At 41.4% G+C, this 22,498-nt stretch overlaps 1 protein-coding gene across 5 annotated transcripts; it reads left to right on the plus strand.

Annotated features, from left to right (window-relative positions):
- Positions 1-2,287: 2,287 nt before the first annotated feature.
- cd164 (CD164 molecule, sialomucin) lies at positions 2,288-21,033 on the plus strand. Of its 5 annotated transcripts, none has more exons than XR_005052875.1 (6): positions 2,288-2,577; positions 3,561-3,626; positions 15,182-15,283; positions 15,553-15,880; positions 16,070-16,150; positions 16,360-21,033. XR_005052875.1 is itself a non-coding variant. In XM_021612567.2 (6 exons), exons 1-6 carry the CDS (start codon positions 2,508-2,510, stop codon positions 16,533-16,535), a joined length of 555 nt encoding a protein of 184 aa, XP_021468242.1. In that variant the 5' UTR covers positions 2,288-2,507; the 3' UTR covers positions 16,536-21,033. The 5 variants fall into 5 exon arrangements, 4 of the variants coding, with proteins under 4 accessions (XP_021468242.1, XP_021468244.1, XP_021468241.1 ...); XM_021612567.2 differs by having other exon boundaries at positions 15,821-15,880; XM_021612566.2 differs by having other exon boundaries at positions 2,289-2,577; positions 15,761-15,880.
- The last annotated feature ends 1,465 nt before the right edge of the window (positions 21,034-22,498 follow it).

The raw sequence follows: 22,498 nt of genomic DNA on the forward strand, positions 1-22,498 counted from the left end.
TTAGAGCAGTAAAAAGTTTGTCATACCCCTGGTATTCAGTCTGATATTCCACAGCTTTCAGACAATCCGCATCCAGGGTTCAAACCCAGTTCATAATTGTAAATAGATCCCTTTTGCACATGTGCATAACTAAAGATAAATCCAACAGGCGAGTTTGAGTGATGACAGTTGGACAGAGGATCTCAATCTCTCTGCAAGAAACTCTTGGACGAACTAAAAAAAACATGTTATGTGCCAGATGTTAAGACTACAAACTGTTATAAATGGACCATTTGCGAGATGTACTTGTCATTTCAATAGGCATATGCGGCATAGTAAAATCTGGGTTTATGATTGCAACTCAACTTTGCCATGGTTTGCTCAGCTAGATGCAGGCAGTCTATAGCCATTGATAGGCCTACATCTAATTTCAGATAGCCTACAGTAGCCTAAGCAAGATGTAAACTGAAGTTATAGGCTATTTATTGAATCTGTTTGCCAGCTCCAGATAGGCTACACAAGTGATAATGCAATTTAACATATTTATTGTATCCAGTGGTGGAAAAAGTACCCAATTGTCATACTTCAGTAAAAGTAAAGATATCTTTAATAGAAAATTACTCAAAAGTGAAAGTCACCCAGTAAAATACTACTTGAGTAAAAGTCTAAAAGTTTTTGGTTTAAAATAAATGTCATTTCTAAAATATACTTAAGTATCAAAAGTAAAGGTATAAATCATTTCTAATTCCTTATATAAAGCAAACCAGACGGCATCATTCAAAAAATGGATCGCCAAGGGCATGCTCCAACACTCAGACATCATTTACAAACAAAGCGTGATGTTCTCTGAATAAGTGTGTGAATTAGGTAATTTTCCTGTCCTGCTAAACATTCAAAACACAACGACTACTTTTGGGTGTCAGGGAAAATCTATGGAGTAAAAAGTACATTTTCTTTAGGAATGTAGTGAAGTAAAAGTTGTCAAAAAATATAAATAGTAAAGTACATGTACCCTAAAACACTACTTTAAGTAGAACTTAAGTATTTTTACCTAAGTACTTTACACCAAATGGTTGGCTACAGTAACCTACAATGACAGATGGATATGTATCATTCGCCACATTTAATGTCAGTTTCATTGAGGACTTTTTCCCAACAACAGAAACACAAGAGGGAGTTCCATAACTTCCATTTTTAAAAAAATGTCCACTAGCACAAATCTCCTCTCAACCCTTGAGACCCAAGAACTGGGCATTTTTAAGTTATTCTGACAAATGGGGGTAATGACTGCAGTAGCTATGTTTTTGGTATCGCTCATGTCATACTGCGTGTCATTACTCAACTGTCTGGATTTTACATTCATTTTGGACCTCCACCAAACTGACACACTAAATCAACAAACTGTTTTTGTACATATTCAAGTAGCGATTCATAACATACAAATACAATCAGTACATGGCTTTCCATTAATTTCTTAAACTCATTGGAAATTAAATGGAATTCAACTATGCTATAATCCCACTGAAACATGAATAAACCTCATTCAGATGATTTTATCTGTTTGACAATAAATCACTGCCTTTACAGAATTCATCTAAGATAACTCAAGAAATCTAATTAATCAGTGCACTTCTGTTGTAAAAGCGTTACATGGTCGCTGCCCATATCATTGCACAGTGCAGAAAATACACGAGACACACACACACTTATATACTGCTTATAAATGTCAGGTCTTTACACTATAAATATACCTTAATCTTATATCATGCTTATGTCAGGTCTCTACACTATAAATATACCGAGAAGGAGGATATTGAAAAGTCTGTTGAAGAAGGTGGTGTGAAGGCCCAATGAATGGTACCATCCAATTACTAGCAAAAAATACGCGTACATGGCAACCCTGCCGCAAGCAAGCAGTAAAAAGAGCCACATGACCTGTGTAGAAACAGAGATATTCGAAAAAGAGGAGAAAATAATCCCATCGACAATTGTCTGTAAAACGTACAACGCTCCGCCCAGCACCGTCGACCAATTGCGTTCACGTTGTCATGCCGCGTCAAGTGGTTGCTAAACTAAACTAATCGCAACGCAAACTATTCTAAAAGTCAGGATATGAGAAACCTGACTGTTTTCGTCGAAAGTACGCAATGTTACGATTACAAAACTATACGATATTTCAGAGAATAAATTGCGCATCTCATATCTCAGAAAATATTTGTAATATTGTACTTTTCGTTCACGTAATTTATTTTTTGGGAGCAAGCGCCTAATTGACTCCGATAAAAGCACCTGTGCCAAAATCTCCCAGAATACACCGCGCGGCCCATTGACAACCCTTGGGCAAATACACAAAAGGCGTTAATACAATTCCCTTCTCCTCAAAAGTGAATATCTCTGGTAGAAGGAAGTAGCCAGTTAGATAGCAACAGCGTCAGAAAACCCGTATCCAGTAGAAATCAGATCTCTCTCGCGACTCCTCATAAATCGGGTGGAACGACGAACAAGTTGGTGGAAAATATAAATTAAACATGTACTTAAAACTTGTTTACGTTACATTAGTCCTTGCATTGGTAGCTGCAACAACAGTTGCGAGCGTAGGTAAGTTTGCGACCTAGTAAAGCACAGCTTGTTTTTGCGCTCTCTGCATAAGAAAGCCTGCGAGCTAAGCGCTAGCTCGTGTACATAAATGCGCGAGCCGTTTTGAGTGCATATTTATGCCACTTTTCGTTCTAGTTGCCCCGAATGTGACAGCAAACTGTTTCTAAAAACGATTTGTGGGAATCATACGTGTTGTCAAGTTTGTTCGTTCTTAATGGTAGATGTGTAACGTTAGCCAGCTGAGCTAGCCCTCTAGTCTTTTTTTCAGACTGCGAGCGACAGCCAACGTGGGCTGCTTGATATCGTCATAGCTGCTAACGTTAGCTTTTAGGACAACATTACTGAAGTCAGCAACCCTGAAATAACAGGCACATATATGTATTTGTTTAATAAGAGTTTTGATTATTGTCCCTTTGGACAACATAATTTAGAAGATGGGTGGTTAGTGAAATGGCCAGTTTATGCTCTTGTTGGCTAGATGGCCCTTGCTTGCCTGTCAGCCTTGCGTCACATTTGAATGTATATTGCGTTATTAATCTATAGCTATATTTGCAAAAAAAATATCACAGGTCAAGCTACATAAGTCACACGGACAGAGGGGAAATACATTTTAATGTCCGTCATTTGGGACAGCTGGTTTCTCAGTCCCTCTCTTCTTTCCATTAGTTACATGCACAGGTGTTTTAAATGTCATAAACCAACGTTGGAGATTGACATGACCAGGCTCACCTCGTAGGCATTAATCTACCAGAAATCATATCTAAGTAACTTTACTGCTCCCTGTGACTAACGTGCTTACAGTTGATGAGTATCTACTGTTGTGTTGTGCCTATTAAGTAAATATCTCCCCGGCAAGTCCAATTAGGTCTATATCCATCAGTTGGGCCAATTCCCTCATTGGTGACAATTCTAACCTTTGTATACAACTAACCTTTGTATACACTTCTAATTACTTGTATGTTGATTGATGTTTCCCCTTTCAGATGATGGATGTGCTGAACTCTCTTGTGACACTTGTGTCGGTGACTGTCAATGGTTGAACTGCACATGTAAGTAGTACCTACCTGTTAAAGCTGGGTGATAAGGACAAAAATCCATATTGTGATAAATTGCCTGAATTGATGTAATAACAAATGGAACGCTAAGTTTATAACATTAATGTGCATCACTTTTTTTTTTTAAATACGCATTATCCTTTATACTGCTGCTACTGGTTTGATGGTTGTAGCCATCAATTGTCCCATTAACAATCACCCACATTAGGAAATGTATTTAATTTCAAGCTTCACATTTCTCTAGTATAGTCTATGAACGAAATCCACAAAATGCCTGCGGTAAGTGGTCGGTATGGCAGTGTCGATCATTTTCTACATTTGTGCGATATTGTAATCAAGAGGCATACATTTTGTCCTTAATGTGTAAGCCTTATAATTTCCTAGGCCATGTACTGTATTTTGGGGTTATGATCATTGAACTACCAGACAGTACCAGTCTCTTCAGGTAGATTATAAGGCACTGGAGCCTGCCTTTTGACCAAGTCATTCCAAAGGATCAAGATTGAGCTATTTTTGAGATGCGGGTCAAAAAGGAATTGGACGGGCCTCCTGAGTGGCGCAGTGGTCTAAGGCACTGCATTGCAGTTGCTAGCTGTGCCACTAGAGATCCTGGTTGGAGTCCAGGCTCACTCTCAGCTGGGCCCCTACCGGGGGTCCCATGAGGCGGCACACAATTGGCCCAGGCTCGATCGGGTTAGGGAAGGGTTTGGCCGGCAGGGATGTCCGTGTCCCATCGCACTCTAGCGTCTCCTGTGGCGGGCCGGGCGCGTGCATGCTGACATGGTCGCCAGGTGTACAGTGTTTCCTCCGACACATTGGTGTGGCTGACTTCCAGGTTAAGCAGGCATTATGTCAAGCAGTAAGTCTTGGGTGGGTCGTGTTTCATGGGACGCATGACTTTCGACCTTCGCCTCTCCGTACGGGAGTTGCAGCGATGAGGCAAGACTGTAACTACCAATTGGATACCACTAAAAAAGGGGTAAAATACAAAAAGGAATTGGGCAGGTTGCACAAGGCAGTGAACAGACACATTTGTGTCCTCCATTAAGTGTCAGCTTAGGACATTTGGCCTTAATCCCTTCCGCACCAGCCATTTTAGAGTAGAGAAATATATCATGGTCTTTGGACAAGAACACTTTTCTACGTAGTAATCTCATTATGATAATGGGAGTGCCGATCAGACTTGAGAAATGTCTTGACTATGCAGGATAGTGTGCGTATGGGATCTCCAATGTTTGTTTTTAGGCTTCGGTCTTTGCTTTGGTCGATTGTGTGATATATTAAGCTCCTATAGGCCTGAGTCATACAGAATGCAGTATAACAGTCTTTATATAGCCAGCCTATTGCTTTGAGTTTGTTCCCTGCTGCTCTGACTGACTCAACCAAACTCTCCTCTCCCACCAACTCTACTCTCACAGTTTGCCTGTTACTGTGGTATTGTAGTCCAAGCCACTGCTTTATTTGTTTGCCTGTGGATGTTATCAGCCCAGTAATGGGATTTTCTAAGCCAAGCTCAGGTCCTAGCCCATGAGCGCTGCTAAATGATAACGGTGAACAGCTGTGTCATTCCCCCGTGTGTGATACTCGGAAGAACCCAAGCAAATCCGCTTGTGTTTTTTTTAAAGAGGTTGAGCCACTTAAGCTACCAAGGGTTGTGGGATGTTTTTATAAAGAGCCTCTGTCTGTCATGGTTTGCATAATTAACACCAACATTGCAAACCAACTAGACAGTCCCCTAAAATACTGTCAGTTGTGGGTGTGGTAAGTTTGCTTATAGTCAAGGTTCCAGGCATACTAGCCTCCTTGATTACGTGGAATGAGGACTGAGCTGGATCTAGGCCCTCGGAGCTTGTCACTGTTTGAGAGAGTGAATGTATTTGGGATGCTTTTTGAAAGGCCTCTAGTAGGCCTGAGCAAGTATGACGCCGAACAATGGTGCATAACAGACTTCTACTCGTACACATACTCTCCATGTCACTGTGTGGACCTCGATGAAGACTGTTCCAATCCCAGAGACGGGAGAAGACTGGTCGAATGTCAGGAAGATGACGAGAGGGAATGAAGGAAAAGGAATAGAGGAATGAGAAAAAAATGTTAGGACTAGGCAGAGAAATAAAATCTAGTTGCGGGGAAAAGCAATCTACAGCGTTGGAAGGAACTGCTGTTGTCACTGCCGCCACTGTTGAAGAGAGGAGGTTCTCAGCTTTCTGTAGGTATTTAGCTCTATCGCAGCTGTTTTGCAACCAAGATATGGCTTTGACATATGAAGCGTGGGAAATGCTCAACAGCCATTGAAAGTGCATAGGACTCATTGGGTAGTAGGCAACAACTGCAAAGTATTTATTTCTTATTTATACTATTTTTAGGACATTGAATTTACTGTTGGATTCAAACATGGCTACCAGTAGCGGGTATTATGTCAACAGTTGGTGGTCTAGCTAATGTTTTTGGAGTTTCCAATTCTCAGGAGATGAATTCGCCCCAAATAAATTTGCCTGTGATATTAGTGCACATAAAGACGTAGGCAAATTAATCTCTATTAAATACAATTGCTGTAGGCCTATTTTAACAGTAAAATATAACGATAATAGCCTAATTGTCAACCCAAAATACTACTAAGCTCTATGGAATTGTTTTAAGGTCACACCAAGGATAATTTTGCTATGCAATTTATTTATTTTTATTTTTTAGAACCCTTTGAAGTATACAAAAAACATGTTTTAATTGTCTTTGGCCTTACTGCTATTGGCCCATACAAATGCATTGAATGACAGATTCACTACATGGAACTACATAGTCCTCACCCCCAAAAAAATCTCTAGAAAGTTTGTTCTGAAGTGTCAATCCTATTTTAGGTCCCCACTAGTATAGAAGAACATAACATGTGTCCCCGCATATTTGAGTATCAGATCTGGCTGTTCTTTCACATCCACTTGAGCTAGTGGTTGGTTTCTGTCTGCGTACAGAAGAGGTCGACCGAAAAGCCGATACCCGATTAATCGGCAGATTTAAATAAAATATATTTTATAAATATATATATGAAAATTACAACAATGAATGAACTCTTATTTTAACGTAATATAATACATAAATCAAATAAAATTGGTCTCAAATAAATAATGAAACATGTTCAATTTAGTTTAAATAATGCAAAAACAAAGTGTTGGAGAAGAAAGTAAAAGTGCAATATGTGCCATGTAAAAAAAAAAGCTAACATTTAAGTTCCTTGCTCAGAACATGAGAACATATGAAAGCTGGTGGTTCCTTTTAACATTAGTCTTCAATATTCCCAGGTAAGAAGTTTTAGGTTGTAGTTATTATAGAAATTATAAGACAATTTTTCTCTACCATTTGTATTTCATATACCTTTGACTATTGGATGTTCTAATAGGTACTTTAGTATTGCCAGCCGAATCTCTGTAGTAGATAGGCTTGAAGTCATAAACAGCTTGAAGCATTGCGAAGAGCTGCTGGCAAACGCAGGAAAGTGCTGCTTGAATGAATGCTTACAAGCCTGCTGCTGCCTACCACTGCTCAGTCAGACTGCGCTATCAAATCATTAACTTAATTATAATATAATAACACACAGAAATACGAGCCTTAGGTCATTAATATGGTCAAATCTGGAAACTCATTTTGAAAACAAAACGTTTAATCTTTCAGTGAAATACAGAACTGTTCTGTATTTTATCTAATTGGTGGCATCCATAAGTCTAAATATTACTGTTACACTGCACAACCTTCGATGTTATGTCATAATTATGTAAAATTCTGGCAAATTAGTTCGCAACGAGCCAGGTGGCCCAAACTGACTCTGCGTGCAATGAACGCAAGAGAAGTGACACATTTTCCCTAGTTTAATATTGCCTGCTAACCTGGATTTCTTTTAACTAAATATGCAGGTTTAATAAAATATACTTCTGTGTATTGATTTTTAACAAAGGCATTGATGTTTATGGTTAGGTGCATTCTTGCAACGATTGTGCTTTTTGCCCAAATGCGCTTTTGTTAAATCAATGTCTTGTTAGAGAAAGGGCTCTTGACTCTGACAATGGAGCAACTCTCTCCTGCTCGCTTTATTAACCCCTTAGAGTTGATGAGCCCCTGCGGAAATGTAATAAGCATCATAACTTGAAATCGGCCCTAATTAATCGGCCATTCCGATTTCAATCGGTCGACCTCTAATTTACATGTCTACTATTCAATCCCTTGCTTCATTCTAGCTAGTTAGTCTGGTTGCACATCTAACTATAGCTAGAGCATATCTCTATTCTAGCAATGGATAGTTTTTGGCTGTATAGAATCTTTTTTAATAAGATTAACAATGGTTAGCTAGGATATACTGTCAGTCAGCTAACCATTTACAGTAACAGCAGTTTATTAATCAAGTCAATACACAGTAAATCTAATGCAGAAATTGAGAACTCCTACTGTGGCATGGTATGGGCAGCTATTAATTGATAAGAGTCCTAGAATGGAGTTATAAGGGTGACCAGAACCTTTTAAAGTACAGGAAGTGTTGGCTGTGCACTTGACCACATAACCCCACCAACATTTGAGGTTTTTCTTTATTTTTCCTATGCAAAAACAAATAAACGGGCAGTTTTCACTAAATAAATGATCAAACTACACAGATCGTAATCTTACATCAGGAATCTTGATTTCATGACGTCCATGAAGTAGGCTAATTATCTTGACTGCCATAACGTAGACGCCAAAATTTTCTGTCAATCCTCGTGAGATACATGAATTCCTGCACTTTAGCTGTTTTAAAATTGTGTGCAGTATCACACAAGCTCTTTAACAGATTTTTCAGAAAATCCTTTCCTCAATCAGCTGATGTTGTGCGATAATGTCACCACGTAAATAAACAGCTACACATTTACATTTGAGTCATTTAGCAGACACTCTTATCCAGAGCAACATTTTTCGTACTGGCCCTCCGTGGGAATCGAACCTACAATCCTAGCGTAGCCAGCGCCATGCTCTACCAACTGAGCCACACAGGACCAACCAATCAAACACGCATCAAACTATTATTTGTAATTATTGAAGTGACAGTATTGATTTGTTTAATTAATCATATTAAAGTTCCTCTTTCTGTTTTGAAGCATTGGATTTTGCAATCGTATATTATTTTGGATATGTGTGCCCTTGAACACTGTTTTCACATCGTAACATAGGGAGATATGAAATATTAGTGTTACCGGTGTGAAATGGCTAGCTAGCTTCTTAGCGGGGTGCGTGCTAATAGTGTTTCAATCGGTGACGTCACTCTGAGACCTTGAAGTAGTTTCCCTTGTTCTGCAAGGGCCGTGGCTTTTGTGGAGCGATAGGTAACGATGCTTCGAGGGTGTCAGTAGTTGTGTGCAGAGGGTCCCTGGTTCGAGCCCAGGTAGGGGTGAGGAGAGGGACGGAAACAAAACTGTTGAATTAGGTTACAGTAAACTTCCCGAGATCTCCATACAGAAAGAGTCCAGCAGCAATATCCAGGAATTTCACAGGATCAAGGTCAATGTGTAATTCAATTGTTAAATGCTTAGTATATGATATAACAAACAGTATCATACATATAAGGAAAGGTAGTGCTTTGTCACATGATTTTTGACAAATATGGGAACTCAAAGCATAGGTTTTTGATTAAACTCATGTGTTCCCCTTTTTATATCTTAATGTATTTACATGAGGAAAAAAAAGGCAAATGTATTATTGACTTTGAAACAGCGCCAAACTGTTGTCCTCTACAAGAAATTCTCACTCTTACCCTAGTTTTATAGAAAGATCCACTTAAGTAAAAATACTTTAATGTTCATTTTAGGGATATCTATACTTTAGTGCTTTATATTTTTGACAATTTCACTTCACTACATTCTTAATGAAAACAATGTATGTTTTAATCCGTACAATTTTGACACAACTACTTGTTACATTTCAAATGCTTAGCAGTAAAATTCAAATTCACGTGTCTGGTATGCTAAATATAAGGGATGTAAAATTATTTATACTTTTACTTTTGATACTTTAGTAGTATTTTACTGGGTGACTCACTGTTCCTTGTCATTTTTTATTAGGGTACGGTGTCTTTACTTTTATTCAAGTATGAAAATAGGTTATTTTCCCACTTAAGCTCCTCTCTCGATGCTCGGATCTGATTTATTTGGATTGTTTTTTTGTTTCAAATGACCGTTACCATGACAACCACCTCAAAATGTTAAGGAACAGTGACAGGAAATGAGTGTGGTATCTGTGTGCTACATCCGTGTGAATGCGCACATCTTATATCATCTTGTACTGGGTCACCTGTACAACTGAGTGTGGAGATATCGAAAGAATCCGATTTGGGTTCTTAGTAGTGATGGGGGAAAATATTTAGATTTTTTTGTTTGTTGAATGTATTGTTTTGACACGTGCAATATTATTTTAGCCCTAGTCTGCTGTACCTACACCAAAACTCCAGTATTTTCCCTTCATAGCCTGTTCTAATAGTTTTTTTTTACGTAGGGAGCCAATTTGTTTTCAGCACTTATATTTCCATGTCTGATCAAAATACATTTTCTCATGGCTCTCGTCACTCTGCAGCAATATTTTTAGATCACTGAATCACAATGTAATCACCGTATCGAATCGCAATACACACAATCGTGAGAATTGCAATACATATTGAATCGGCACCTAAGTATCGTGACTATATTGTCTCGGAAGGTCCCTGGCAATTCCCAGCCTTAGCTCTTAGTGGCTGTGTGAACACAGCCATAGTGTGTGTATGGCTCATATTCGCTCCTCTCAGCAGCCACAACGACATAGACAAAATCCTAAAGCACCGTGTGTCACACACCAGAACAAACAACTCTCACCACTATTCCAGTCACTCTTAAACACACGCACCCGAACTAACATCTCTAACCACACAGTAGGTCTTAGGACTGAACTAATGCTTCTCATAATTCCCCAGCAGATCGCCTATTAGATATGAACTCAGCAAATCTGAAAGCTCACACACTCACTATGGAGGTGGCAGTTCTAAAGTACACTACAGACCCAACTCACTTAGGCCTAGGCAATAACCCAACTCGCTGTGGTGAGTTTGTCAACCCCACTGTTATTATCAGATTTGTCTTTGATTTAGGGATTTCATGTGAACAATGCATTGCCGTCAGTGACACCATTTTGTTCTGAAGGCTGTATTTTAATGCCGCAGAGCTACGTGTGTCAGCTGGTTTAGCTCAGTGGTCTTAAAGGTCTTGATGTAAGAAAAACGGAAGGCGCACTTACGCATCGGTATTATGAGCCTTAAGGGTTTCTCCTCTAACAAGCTTCCTCTCTCCTCTCTCACTGGATGCCCCTAGCATGTCATAATCCTTCTGGAATGTGTGTGAGTTCCATCTTTCACAGCTGCCTGTAAGGTAACGGACCCTTCTACCCCCTCGGCCAATAGAATGTCTACTGGATACACTGATAGTAGTGGGGTCAAATTTTATTTGTCACATACACATGGTTAGCAGATGTTAATGCGAGTGTAGCGAAATGCTTGTGCTTCTAGTTCTGACAATGCAGTAATAACCAACAAGTAATCTAGCTAACACTTCCAAAACTACTACCTTATAGACACAAGTGTAAGGGGATAAAGAATATGTACATAATGATATATGAATGAGTGATGGTACAGAGCGGCATAGGCAAGATACAGTAGATGGTATTGAGTGCAGTATATACATATGAGATGAGTATGTAAACAAAGTGGCATAGTTAAAGTGGCTAGTGATACATGTATTACATAAAGATGCAGTAGATGATATAGAGTACAGTATATACATACCCAACATTATTCATCTCATATGTATATGTAAACATTATATTAGGTAGCATTGTTTAAAGTGGCTAGTGATATATTTTACATTTCCCATCAATTCCCATTATTAAAGTGGCTGGAGTTGAGTCAGTGTGTTGGCAGCAGCCACTCAATGTTTGTGGTGGCTGTTTAACAGTCTGATGGCCTTGAGATAGAAGCTGTTTTTCAGTCTCTCGGTCCCAGCTTTGATGCACCTGTACTGACCTCGCCTTCTGGATGATAGCGGGGTGAACAGTCAGTGGCTCGGGTGGTTGTTGTCCTTGATGATCTTTATGGCCTTCCTGTGACATCGGGTGGTGTAGGTGTCCTGGAGGGCAGGTAGTTTGCCCCCGGTGATGTGTTGTGCAGACCTCACTACCCTCTGGAGAGCCTTACGGTTGTGGGCGGAGCAGTTGCCGTACCAGGCGGTGATACAGCCCGACAGGATGCTCTCGATTGTGCATCTGTAGAAGTTTGTGAGTGCTTTTGGTGACAAGCCGAATTTCTTCAGCCTCCTGAGGTTGAAGAGGCGCTGCTGCGCCTTCTTCACGATGCTGTCTGTGTGGGTGGACCAATTCAGTTTGTCTGATGTATACGCCGAGGAACTTAAAACTTACTACCCTCTCCACTACTGTTCCATCGATGTGGATAGGGGGGTGTTCCCTTTGCTGTTTCCTGAAGTCCACAATCATCTCCTTAGTTTTGTTGACGTTGAGTGTGGTTATTTTCCTGACACCACACTCCGAGGGCCCTCACCTCCTCCCTGTAGGCCGTCTCGTCGTTGTTGGTAATCAAGCCTACCACTGTAGTGTCGTCCGCAAACTTGATGATTGAGTTGGAGGCGTGCGTGGCCACGCAGTCGTGGGTGAACAGGGAGTACAGGAGAGGGCTCAGAACGCACCCTTGTGGGGCCCCAGTGTTGAGGATCAGCGGGGTGGAAATGTTGTTGCCTACCCTCACCACCTGGGGGCGGCCCGTCAGGAAGTCCAGTACCCAGTTGCACAGGGCGGGGTCGAGACCCAGGGTCTCGAGCTTGATGACGAGCTTGGAGGGCACTATGGTGTTAAATGCCGAGCTGTAGTCGATGAACAGCATTCTCACATAGGTATTCCTCTTGTCCAGATGGGTTAGGGCAGTGTGCAGTGTGGTTGAGATTGCATCGTCTGTGGACCTATTTGGGCGGTAAGCAAATTGGAGTGGGTCTAGGGTGTCAGGTAGGGTGGAGGTGATATGGTCCTTGACTAGTCTCTCAAAGCACTTCATGATGACGGAAGTGAGTGCTACGGGGCGGTAGTCGTTTAGCTCAGTTACCTTAGCTTTCTTGGGAACAGGAACAATGGTGGCCCTCTTGAAGCATGTCGGAACAACAGACTGGGATAGGGATTGATTGAACATGTCCGTAAACACACCAGCCAGCTGGTCTGCGCATGCTGTCTGGGCCTGCAGCCTTGCGAGGGTTGACACGTTTAAATGTTTTCTTCACGTCGGCTGCAGTGAAGGAGAGTCCACATGTTTTAGTTGCGGGCTGTGTCAGTGGCACTGTATTGTCCTCAAAACGGGCAAAAAAGTTATTTAGTCTGCCTGGGAGCAAGACATCCTGGTCCGTGACGGGGCTGGTTTTCTTTTTGTAATCCGTGATTGACTGTAGACCCTGCCACATACCTCTTGTGTCTGAGCCGTTGAATTGAGATTCTACTTTGTCTCTATACTGACGCTTAGCTTGTTTGATTGTCTTTCGGAGGGAATAGTTACACTTTGTATTCGGTCATGTTTCCGGTCACCTTGCCCTGATTTAAAAGCAGTGGTTTGGGCTTTCAGTTTCACGCGAATGCTGCCATTAATCCACGGTTTCTGGTTTGGGAATGTTTTAATCGTTGCTATGGGAACGACATCTTCAACGCACGTTCTAATGAACTCGCTCACCGTATTCGTCAATGTTGTTGTCTGACGCAATACGAAACATATCCCAGTCCACGTGATGGAAGCAGTCTTGGAGTGTGGAATCAGATTGGTCGGACCAGCGTTGAACAGACCTCAGCGCGGGAGCTTCTTGTTTTAGTTTCTGTCTGTAGGCAGGGATCAACAAAATGGAGTCGTGGTCAGCTTTTCCGAAAGGAGAGCGGGGCAGGGCCTTATATGCGTCGCGGAAGTTAGAATAGCAATGATCCAAGGTTTTTCTAGCCCTGGTTGCACAATCAATATGCTGATATAGTTATTTAGGGAGTCTTGTTTTCAAATTAGCCTTGTTAAAATCCCCAGCTACAATGAATGCAGCCTCCGGATAAATGGATTCCAGTTTGCAAAGAGTCAGACACTTTGCAAGGGTAGTGGCAACACTCCACGTACAGAAAAGGAAGGGTATAAGAGATCCCCAAGGTTTCTGTTCGTGTCAATGTTTTGCTATGAGCAGCAGCAAGTCAGCTTAGCCTAATTGTCTTCACACTGTTTTTATAGTGAGGCCAGACCAGATTGGTCATATGAGGATCTGTGTCAAAACAGAGGTGAATATCAGACACTTGTTTTTTTCAGCAGAGAGCTGTCATACATTTTCTGTTTTGGTTCAGTTTTCCAGTTTTGGCTGTGGTTGTTGTGCATGATGTCACAGAATAGTAAGTATAGCCCTACCTAATTTTTTATGATAAGTGTGGTGAAAATCAATGTCTTGTTAAAGGACCCTTGACTCTGACAATGGAACAACTCTCTCCTGCTCGCTTTAGTAACCCCTTAGAGTTGATGGGCCCCTGCGGAAATGTAATTAGCATCATAAAAAATCCCCATCAAAATCTTGTCAGTTTAAGCTGGCGATATCTGTTTTTTGGGCTGCCTCTCAATCCACCACATCCGCCGATGTCGCTCTTCTGCATCTGTGGTGAAAGGTGGCAGAGCTAGATGAAAACGTCTGTCGTGTCTGAACGGTTTGGCCTAGATAACTATTATGACCCCTCTAAAGGAAGGTGAGTCTCTCACAAACATGTAAATGACTGAAGGTAGCTGGGTACAAGTTAAATCCATGTCAGAAGCTGTTATTCGTTGTGTTTCTATGGGCTAATAGCAGCAAGGACAAATCCAATGTTTCATCAAGTAATACGCTAAGGGGTCCTAAAATTCGAAATCGAACAGCTGAATGATCCATGGTATAATATTTTTTTTTTTTTTTTTTGGGGGGGGGGTTGTTTTTAGACTCTTAAGGATTAAATGAAGACTAACATAGTTATTCAGTGTCACTTCTCGTAGCTGATGTCCAGAGCAAGGGGTTTTGCTCAGGCTAGGATTTCTGGTCCTTTCAAGTCTCTTCCTGTACCTCCACACTCATCTCACTTTCTTCTTTTTTTTTTCGCTCTCACACATGCACACCCTAAAGGGCCCTTGACTCTGACAATGGAACAGTAATCAGTAATGGAAAGATCATGCATTGGGAGGGGGAACGGGCTTTGACTCAGGACTTTCCAGGAAGGAGCAGGACTGGGAGAAGGAACACACTGTAGACTCCTGAGCTGACACAACCATTTAATTAAAATCTCACCTTGTGCTGATTCATTTGACTGAAAACAAAGGTGCTCCTTGTGTTTTTAAACTGCTCGTGTTCCATGGGGTGTCAGGATTAGTGTAAGGAATCTTTTGGAAATGATCACATGAATATATTTTCTTGTCTTTGTTTCCTGTAGCGCACACACATCACATCTTTTATTTGTGCTTGTTTTTCTTTTATCCCCCTGTTCAGTTAGAGAAACTCCAGCTGTCTCCAATGTTTCCTGTGTCAACATCATGTCCATAAACAGTCAGAACATGACCGTGGGCAACTGCTCTAATGAAACCTGCTCAGGTAAGGACTAATACCATCACATAGTTCATTTAAAGGGGTTAGATGTTTTGTCATTCCAGTGATTCACTTTGTTAACATGACAAGTCTACCTTCAACAGTAAGTGACTGATCTAGGAATATGTAGAGATTCTATATCTTTGTTCTGTGGTCTTAGTTGCTTTGTCTCAACACTCTAAAATGCTTCCCTTCTTTCCTAATTCCTTTGTCCCTGCCATTCTCCACCCCATGGCTCCTTCCTCCCATCCCTTATCCTTCCACTGGTCCAAAAGGATTAAATGGGTGAAAGCTATTTAAATGAATTCACCCTATTACATTCACCAATCTAGCCCTGTCAGATCACAAGGGAAGGAATCATTTTGGGACTTTTCAGACATAGATACCGCCATAACCTGGCGATCTCCTTCTTTCCTGCTTTTTACCCTGTCTATCTCATGGTGTCCGTCACTTCAATGGGATCTCCACCTGTTGCTACTACAGTTGTAACTGACATCCCTGCCCCACCCACAATCTCCCACTCTCCTACCACTGCTGCTCCAGTTACCCCTACGGCCAGCAATGCAACTAACAGCAGCACCACTGAGCCCGAGCCCACCCCAGGTAACCATCCCAAACCAGCATCTCGTCTGCTCCCTTCAAATCGGTGTATGTTTGCTGTGTGACTTGATTCTTTTGAGGGAGTTTTTGTATGTCAAATTTAAATATGGTGAAATGGTCAACTGTTTTTGTATGTCTAGTATATGCATTTAGTTAAATGATACTAAACTGACATCTCACCGCTGGTTACAGCTGACCTAACCACTGCAGTACCAACTGCCCTGCCCGCCACTAACGGTACCGTCCCAGTCTCTGCCGCAACGCATGCTTCAAGTAAGTTCCCATGCCAGCCCAGCCTGGTATGAAATCAAGACTATTTTATTTATGGCTGCTTGTAGAGCACCAAGGATTCCATAGAAAGCGTTACTGAATAAAAACTGGATTCCACCTGTGTATTATCAATATGGTTCTATATCCACTTAGCACTGGCTAGTGGCTCATACAGTGAAATAACCAACTTGGTGCTCTCCCTCCTTGTGCAGACGTCAGTGTCACCACCACATCACCTGTGGGGCCCTCTCCAGCGCCTCATAAGAATTCCACATTTGACGCAGCAAGCTTCATTGGGGGCATAGTGCTGGTCTTGGGCCTGCAGGCCGTGGTCTTCTTCCTCTACAAGTTCTGCAAGTCCAAGGACCGCAACTACCACACCCTCTGAAGAACCCACTCCACCTCCACCAACCACAATACCTACTCTGGGGCCCACTATGAACACCCAAACCCGAACCCCTGGCCATTGTGATTATCACAGTGTTTCCGATCAGTGTTTCTCCCAAAAGCCTAATGCCATTGCGGTGCCAACCTGTGGTTTAGGCCTGTAGCTTAAATACACACAAGGTTATAAACTGTACACACCCACAAGTGCGCCACATCTTTTACTGTACGTAGTTTTCTGCACATTTCTCACACCCTGGTGCAGCTGAAGTGAACTCCAGCGCAGTGGCATTTGAGCCTTCAACAGAGGATTACATCACTATGGATTCCCCGTCTCTCGTTCCCCCTCTCCTACACCCACCCCCCCTCCTGCAGTGAGTCATTGTGGCTATTCTCCTGTGTGCTGACTGGATGAAAAGCAGACTTGTTTACTGCTTCACTCCCCTGGCCCTTCATCTTAATGTTTTACCTGCCTGGCCTGTCATTAATAGACCCAATAGTAATTTATGTAAACTTTCAATTCTGCTGGTGTATAGTGGGGCTGCCACAGCGTTGGAGTACTAGCTTGTTCATGCACCTTGGTAACGCTTTGGAAACGCTGTTTGATTGAGGTCCCCTCCCCCTTTCTTTTTTGGAACTAGATGATTGGATGATATAGCATAGCTTTTTTTCTTGTTTGTCATGGGACAGATCTGGGTAGGTGTTTTCACAACTCCTTTATGAAGAGTTTGTATTCTCTGTATTGATGGCAGAGATGCCTGTTAAAGTAAGAATAAAAGGAGAACTATAAGCAATGGTCCATCCTCTAAGCAGGGCCCTACAGTGTGACCACTTTACTCACATATGCGTGTAAATATTTTGCTGTGTGAACTGGATTTTTAAAAATGTATTTAGGAGCACCAATGCACGTAGGAAAAATTATGATTCTAGCTTTATTACCTCAAATATTTAGCATTGTGCTACTAAATTTCTTTTTGTGCCTACAATTTTCAACTTAGGTGCACACAAAAAAGTCAGTGTAGAGCCCTGCTTAAGATAGAATATTAAGTAGATGCCCCCGTCTTAAGTGGAGGACGAGTTGGGCTCTCTTGGTGTTAAGACTCAGTGCTGTGTGTGCGTTTGGCAAACACTACACACTGCCAAAAGAGCAGCTCAATGCAATAAACCCAAGTCGACCCCTAATTTCTACAACCCCCCCCCCCCCCCCCCCAAAAAAAAATCTTTACCGACTTCAGCCAAACAGATTGCAGTGATGAGTCGGACCACTAGACTGGAGATGACCCCTTGACCCACCACCTTCCTTTAACAGGAAGGAAATCACAATGAGCCAAGTCTTTAGGACACGGTTGAAGGGGTCTACAGATAAAATATTGTGGTAAATATATGGGAGTGATAAATCAATCAGAAGTATAAATTATTGTGTTGAATGGAGTTGGAAGAAGATAAGACAGCATGCACCTTGATGCTGACAGTATTGGAAGCAAAGTGCCTTTAATGTTATGTCTGTTACTTAAAGTGGGGGGAATGAGGGAGATTTATGATGATGCTCCTCTTCCTCCTGGCTGAGGCTTGATTGTCATGAAGTAAAAGCAGTCTGGACACAGGACAGGAGCAGTATCGCGAGAACAGAACCACAGTTGGCCTCCGTTCCATTTTAATTCAGCCAACCCAGGTAGTAAACTGAAATTCCACATTTTCCTCATAGAAAATGATTGGGAGTGATTTACATTTCAGTTGACTTTATGAATTGACTGAATTGAAATGGAATTGAGCCCAACCCTGAGAACCCTAGTATCCCAGCTGTACTGAAGAGCCTTTTATTATTGAAGAGTAGATAGATACAGTAGTTGCTCATCGTGGTTTTGGATGGATGGATGAAGACCTATTAGGTTTAAATTGATTTAGAATGGCATTGGTTGAAAAGTGACCCCTATGCACACTGAATATATTTTGTTTCATTAAATGTAGGGCCTAAGTTCCACACAGCTCCCTAATGCTAGTTCCCCCTCATATTGTACACACATTCTAATGACATATGTTTTTGAAAATAATAAAGGTGGAAAGGCATTTATAGGCCAAAATAAATGAAACACTTGCATGAATGAGGGATACAGTATATTGAAAGCATGTGCTTCCACACAGGTGTGGTTCCTTGGTTAAAAAAAGCAATTAACAGCTCATCATGATTAGGGTCATGTATTAAAAATGCCCAGTTGCCCATTATTTTGGCTACCATTGCTAGGAAGAAGAGAACTCTGTGACTTTGATAGAGGGGTTTCAATGGAGCATAGGAGGTTTAAACTGTGTCTCTCACAGGAGGTTGGTGACACCTTAATTGAGGAGGGTGGGCTCGTAGTGGTTGGAGCGGAATCGGTATATAGTATCACAACTCAAACATGGTTTGATGCCGTTCCAGCCATTATTATTATGAGCTGTCCTCCCCAGTCAATTACCTGTATTTTAAGCTTAGTTAGTACATTTAATGTTTTCTGTAGTCATTGCATAAATTGTATAGAGATAGAGTTTTGAAAGTGTCAAATAACTGACTTAATAATAACTGGTCCCAGAACTTAAGTGACTTTTAATGTTGAGACATTGTCCTTTGCATTTTGGGAGTTTTCTTTTCTCCTATTGAGGCACCTTTTAAAAAAAAAAAAAAAAAAAAATGTATGTAGTGCCAAGGAGAGGAGATGGGTGTTGAACTACAGAAAAGCAGTAAGTTTCCCAAGTTTAGAGTGCAAACAGTATGTGTCTAGTTCTTTGATTAGCTTGCTGCTAATAGTGTGACTTTGTCCCCTTTGTACATAGAGCTATCATGTCATTCAGTTGATTTACCTTAAAGGTTTGAACTTTCAATCCTGTAAAGGCAAGATTGCGTTTTCTTTTTTTTTAGTTTTTTCAGTAGCATTCACTTGCAATGGCTTTTTCTGCATTAATGCATGTCAAACAAATGGAAATGTAATATTTTCTGTTGAATTATGCTATTGGGGCTTCAGACACTTAAAAGAGAAAGAACCACTTGATTAATTTGTCAAACAATTTGGTAGAGAAGAGTGCCTGAACAATGTGTGTTAATGTCGAAGTTCTCAGTCTTGGCATGGAAAATGGAGTGCGGCACTGACGGTTTTGTTTTGTACTTTTTGCCTTCCTGTTGCTGCCAAAAATGTATGAATGCTTGTGAGAGAACTCTTAGCTCAATATTTTCATAATTATGAAAAAATATCACCTTGCTTTGTATGGAACACTCAGTGTAATTTAAAAGTGCACGTCTGTCGTTCATTGGCCCTGATTTAATGTATGTTCTTAATCACCTTAGGTTTGCCTTTTAAAGATGAATCTGCAGTCACCCAATGGCATTAGGCTACATCCCAAAGACGACCCCCCCCCCCCCCCAAACTATGGCAAGTCAGATGTACAAATCTAGTTTTGCTTTGTCTGCATTCACAGTATGCTGAACGTTAATGGCCAAATGTCAGGTGGAGAAGGCAACTGATAAGCATTTGTGAATCCATAGAGCATTCTGAGTGTTACTTCACCATTATTTCTCCTTTTGCCATGGTCTTAAGGACACCGTGATTTAAATCAGTCTGCATGCCGTAGGAACACACAATGTAGCAGTGAGTATTTTCTTTCAGTGTTTGTCACAGGACATTGCCATAGCAACTGATACAAATATTCTGATACAATTTTTTTTTCTTCAGTTCGGGCAAACTAAGTCACACGGCCCGGCCCCTCTCCATGCACCTTTTCAAGAAAAGTGCCTTACTCAGTTGAACATAAATGAAGATTTGTATTTTTGTCTTAACTTGATAGTACACCCAGTAGATATTAAAGGGACTCCGCACTTCCAGACCCCTTGTAAAGATTCAATCAAAGATGCTTTGAGTGGTGAGAGCAGCTTTAAATGTATTTGTTTTCTCAGTCACACTCGACGTTGGGAGCTTAAACCAGACAGAAGAATGGGTCAGCTGGCCAGATTCACAGGCATGCAAAATGTCAAATTGTGTTCCATGACTTGGCTACATTCCAACATAGAATTAAATTTACATTCTTGACCTGAGAATGTAGCTGTCTTTGGAACAATGGCACCCATTACTATTGTACATCTCAAACCCAGTTTGCTGATGTTTACATGTCTATGGCTCTGGGGGCAGCCACCATTTTCTGTGTGAAGCTCTGAAGCTTATGTTTATAGAGCTTTTAAAATTGAGTTTTTGTTTGTTGCTTTCTAACAATGTCCATATGTCACCTTGATTTTAGTCCAGTTAAATAAGAGGTTCTAGGTCTTATGGAATGATTATTCTGCGTTGCTCTCATGTGCACAAAGATGCAGATGAATATGTACACGTACAGTTGCTGTAATATTTAGCCATGATGCCTGCTACTGTTTTATGCTTGTTTTACATCCATTTTGCCTGGAACTTGATTTGCCTTGATTTCTTTTATTAGTTTTGCCATTAGCTTGAAGATGTTAAATTCAATAAAGTTTGAATATTGTTGAACATGGACTTTGTATTTACTGTTGCTGCAACTTCTGACGTTTCATAGCAGGGAAATCTTATTTAGAATGCAGTGCAACATGCTGTAAATCACAAACCAAGACCGCTACAATGGGCTCTACACTGTGAAACAGTTTGGTAACCAAGGCCTTGAGTTTGAACCTCTTATCAGTGGGACAAGGTGGCAGGTTGGCTCAGCAGCAGAAGTTACAGATTTCAGAGATTAGCTGCTGGACTAATAAGAAGTGCCAACTGCATTCGGTACCCCCAAAGTGAAGGTGTGGATGTCAGCGACAGTCAAACATAAACACAGATCACTCTTGGCTTGGTGGTCTAGCTGCGTGCTGGAGGGGTCAAGTTGCCCACAACTCCTGTAGAGAGGCAACAGGTTTTTACTGATTTTATTCTGCAGCATTGTCTCTCACAGACATGCACACCTGTCCAGGGTAGTAGGGGCAAATCCTGGCCAGAAAAATACTGTTCTCTTTTACCCCTTCTCTCTATATTGCTCCTCTACTTAGTGCTCTCACACACAACAGGATCTCTACCACTGGCTGTGTATGCAAACCGTGACCTTGATATGACTGGCTTATTGACAGAGTTAAGGCTGCATTACCCATTATGCATTACCCATTAAGGAGCCATACTGATACATTATATTGGACCAAAGGTGTCACTCACTCTTGCCCTACCCCCTCTCTTTCTCTCACACTCCTTTTTTTCCTCAAACATCCAGTTCAGTGTCCACTCTCTCAAACTAACAGGATATTTGGTCAGTTCCCAGGGTCACAAGTCCTGCTTACTTAGCAGAAAATGCTAGTGGGAGAGAAGGTGTGTGTGAATAAGTGCATGTGCATTTTTGAAGGTGTTTGTGTGTGCTGTCGCTGTGTTAAATATAATTTATACTTGATCTGTCAAAGGGGTCGGAGGCTCCTTATGGACGATGTGAAGCAATTGCGGAGCCTCCAGAGGCCAAATTGAGCTCCATCCCGCTTTGCCATGCGCCTCCCAAATTTTGTAACAATGCAGATGGCTCCGTATAGCTCAGCATTGACAAGTTTGGTTGGCGAGAGGTCCTGAATAAACATAAACTCACTTCCTTGACAACAGCTCTGCGCTGCTCCGTCATCTACCAATGCATCGCCTTTTAGAGGATTTCACTCTGTTCAGGAGCAGCACTCGAGGCTTTCCTTACAGGAAAGATGAGGTGTTTTGGACACTGAATACTCTGTCCTTTCTATCTTTCCAACACTAACAATCTTACGCCCTGCACTTAAAGACAATTTATGCTTCATCTGAAAATGTGGCCGGAGGCTTCGTAAGGAGGGTGGGACGCAATTGTGGAGCCTCAGGAGGCAAGCAGAGGCCAAATCGAGCTCCATACTGCATGTGCACCTCTCAAATTTTGTAACAATGCAGAGGGTTCCGTAGCTCCGTATTGACATGATTGGTTGAAGGTAGGTAGGGG

The sequence above is a fragment of the Oncorhynchus mykiss genome, chromosome 8 (assembly GCF_013265735.2).
Source record: "Oncorhynchus mykiss isolate Arlee chromosome 8, USDA_OmykA_1.1, whole genome shotgun sequence".
Classification (NCBI taxonomy): domain Eukaryota; kingdom Metazoa; phylum Chordata; class Actinopteri; order Salmoniformes; family Salmonidae; genus Oncorhynchus; species Oncorhynchus mykiss.

Excerpts from the sequence above, each read along its gene's own strand:
- cd164 (XM_021612566.2), top strand. The coding sequence starts at position 2,508 with ATGTACTTAAAACTTGTTTACGTTACATTAGTCCTTGCATTGGTAGCT. Across the intron at positions 3,627-15,181 it reads TCAATGGTTGAACTGCACAT|TTAGAGAAACTCCAGCTGTC; the intron begins GTAAGTAGTACC and ends CCCCCTGTTCAG. Across the intron at positions 15,881-16,069 it reads TGAGCCCGAGCCCACCCCAG|CTGACCTAACCACTGCAGTA; the intron begins GTAACCATCCCA and ends CGCTGGTTACAG.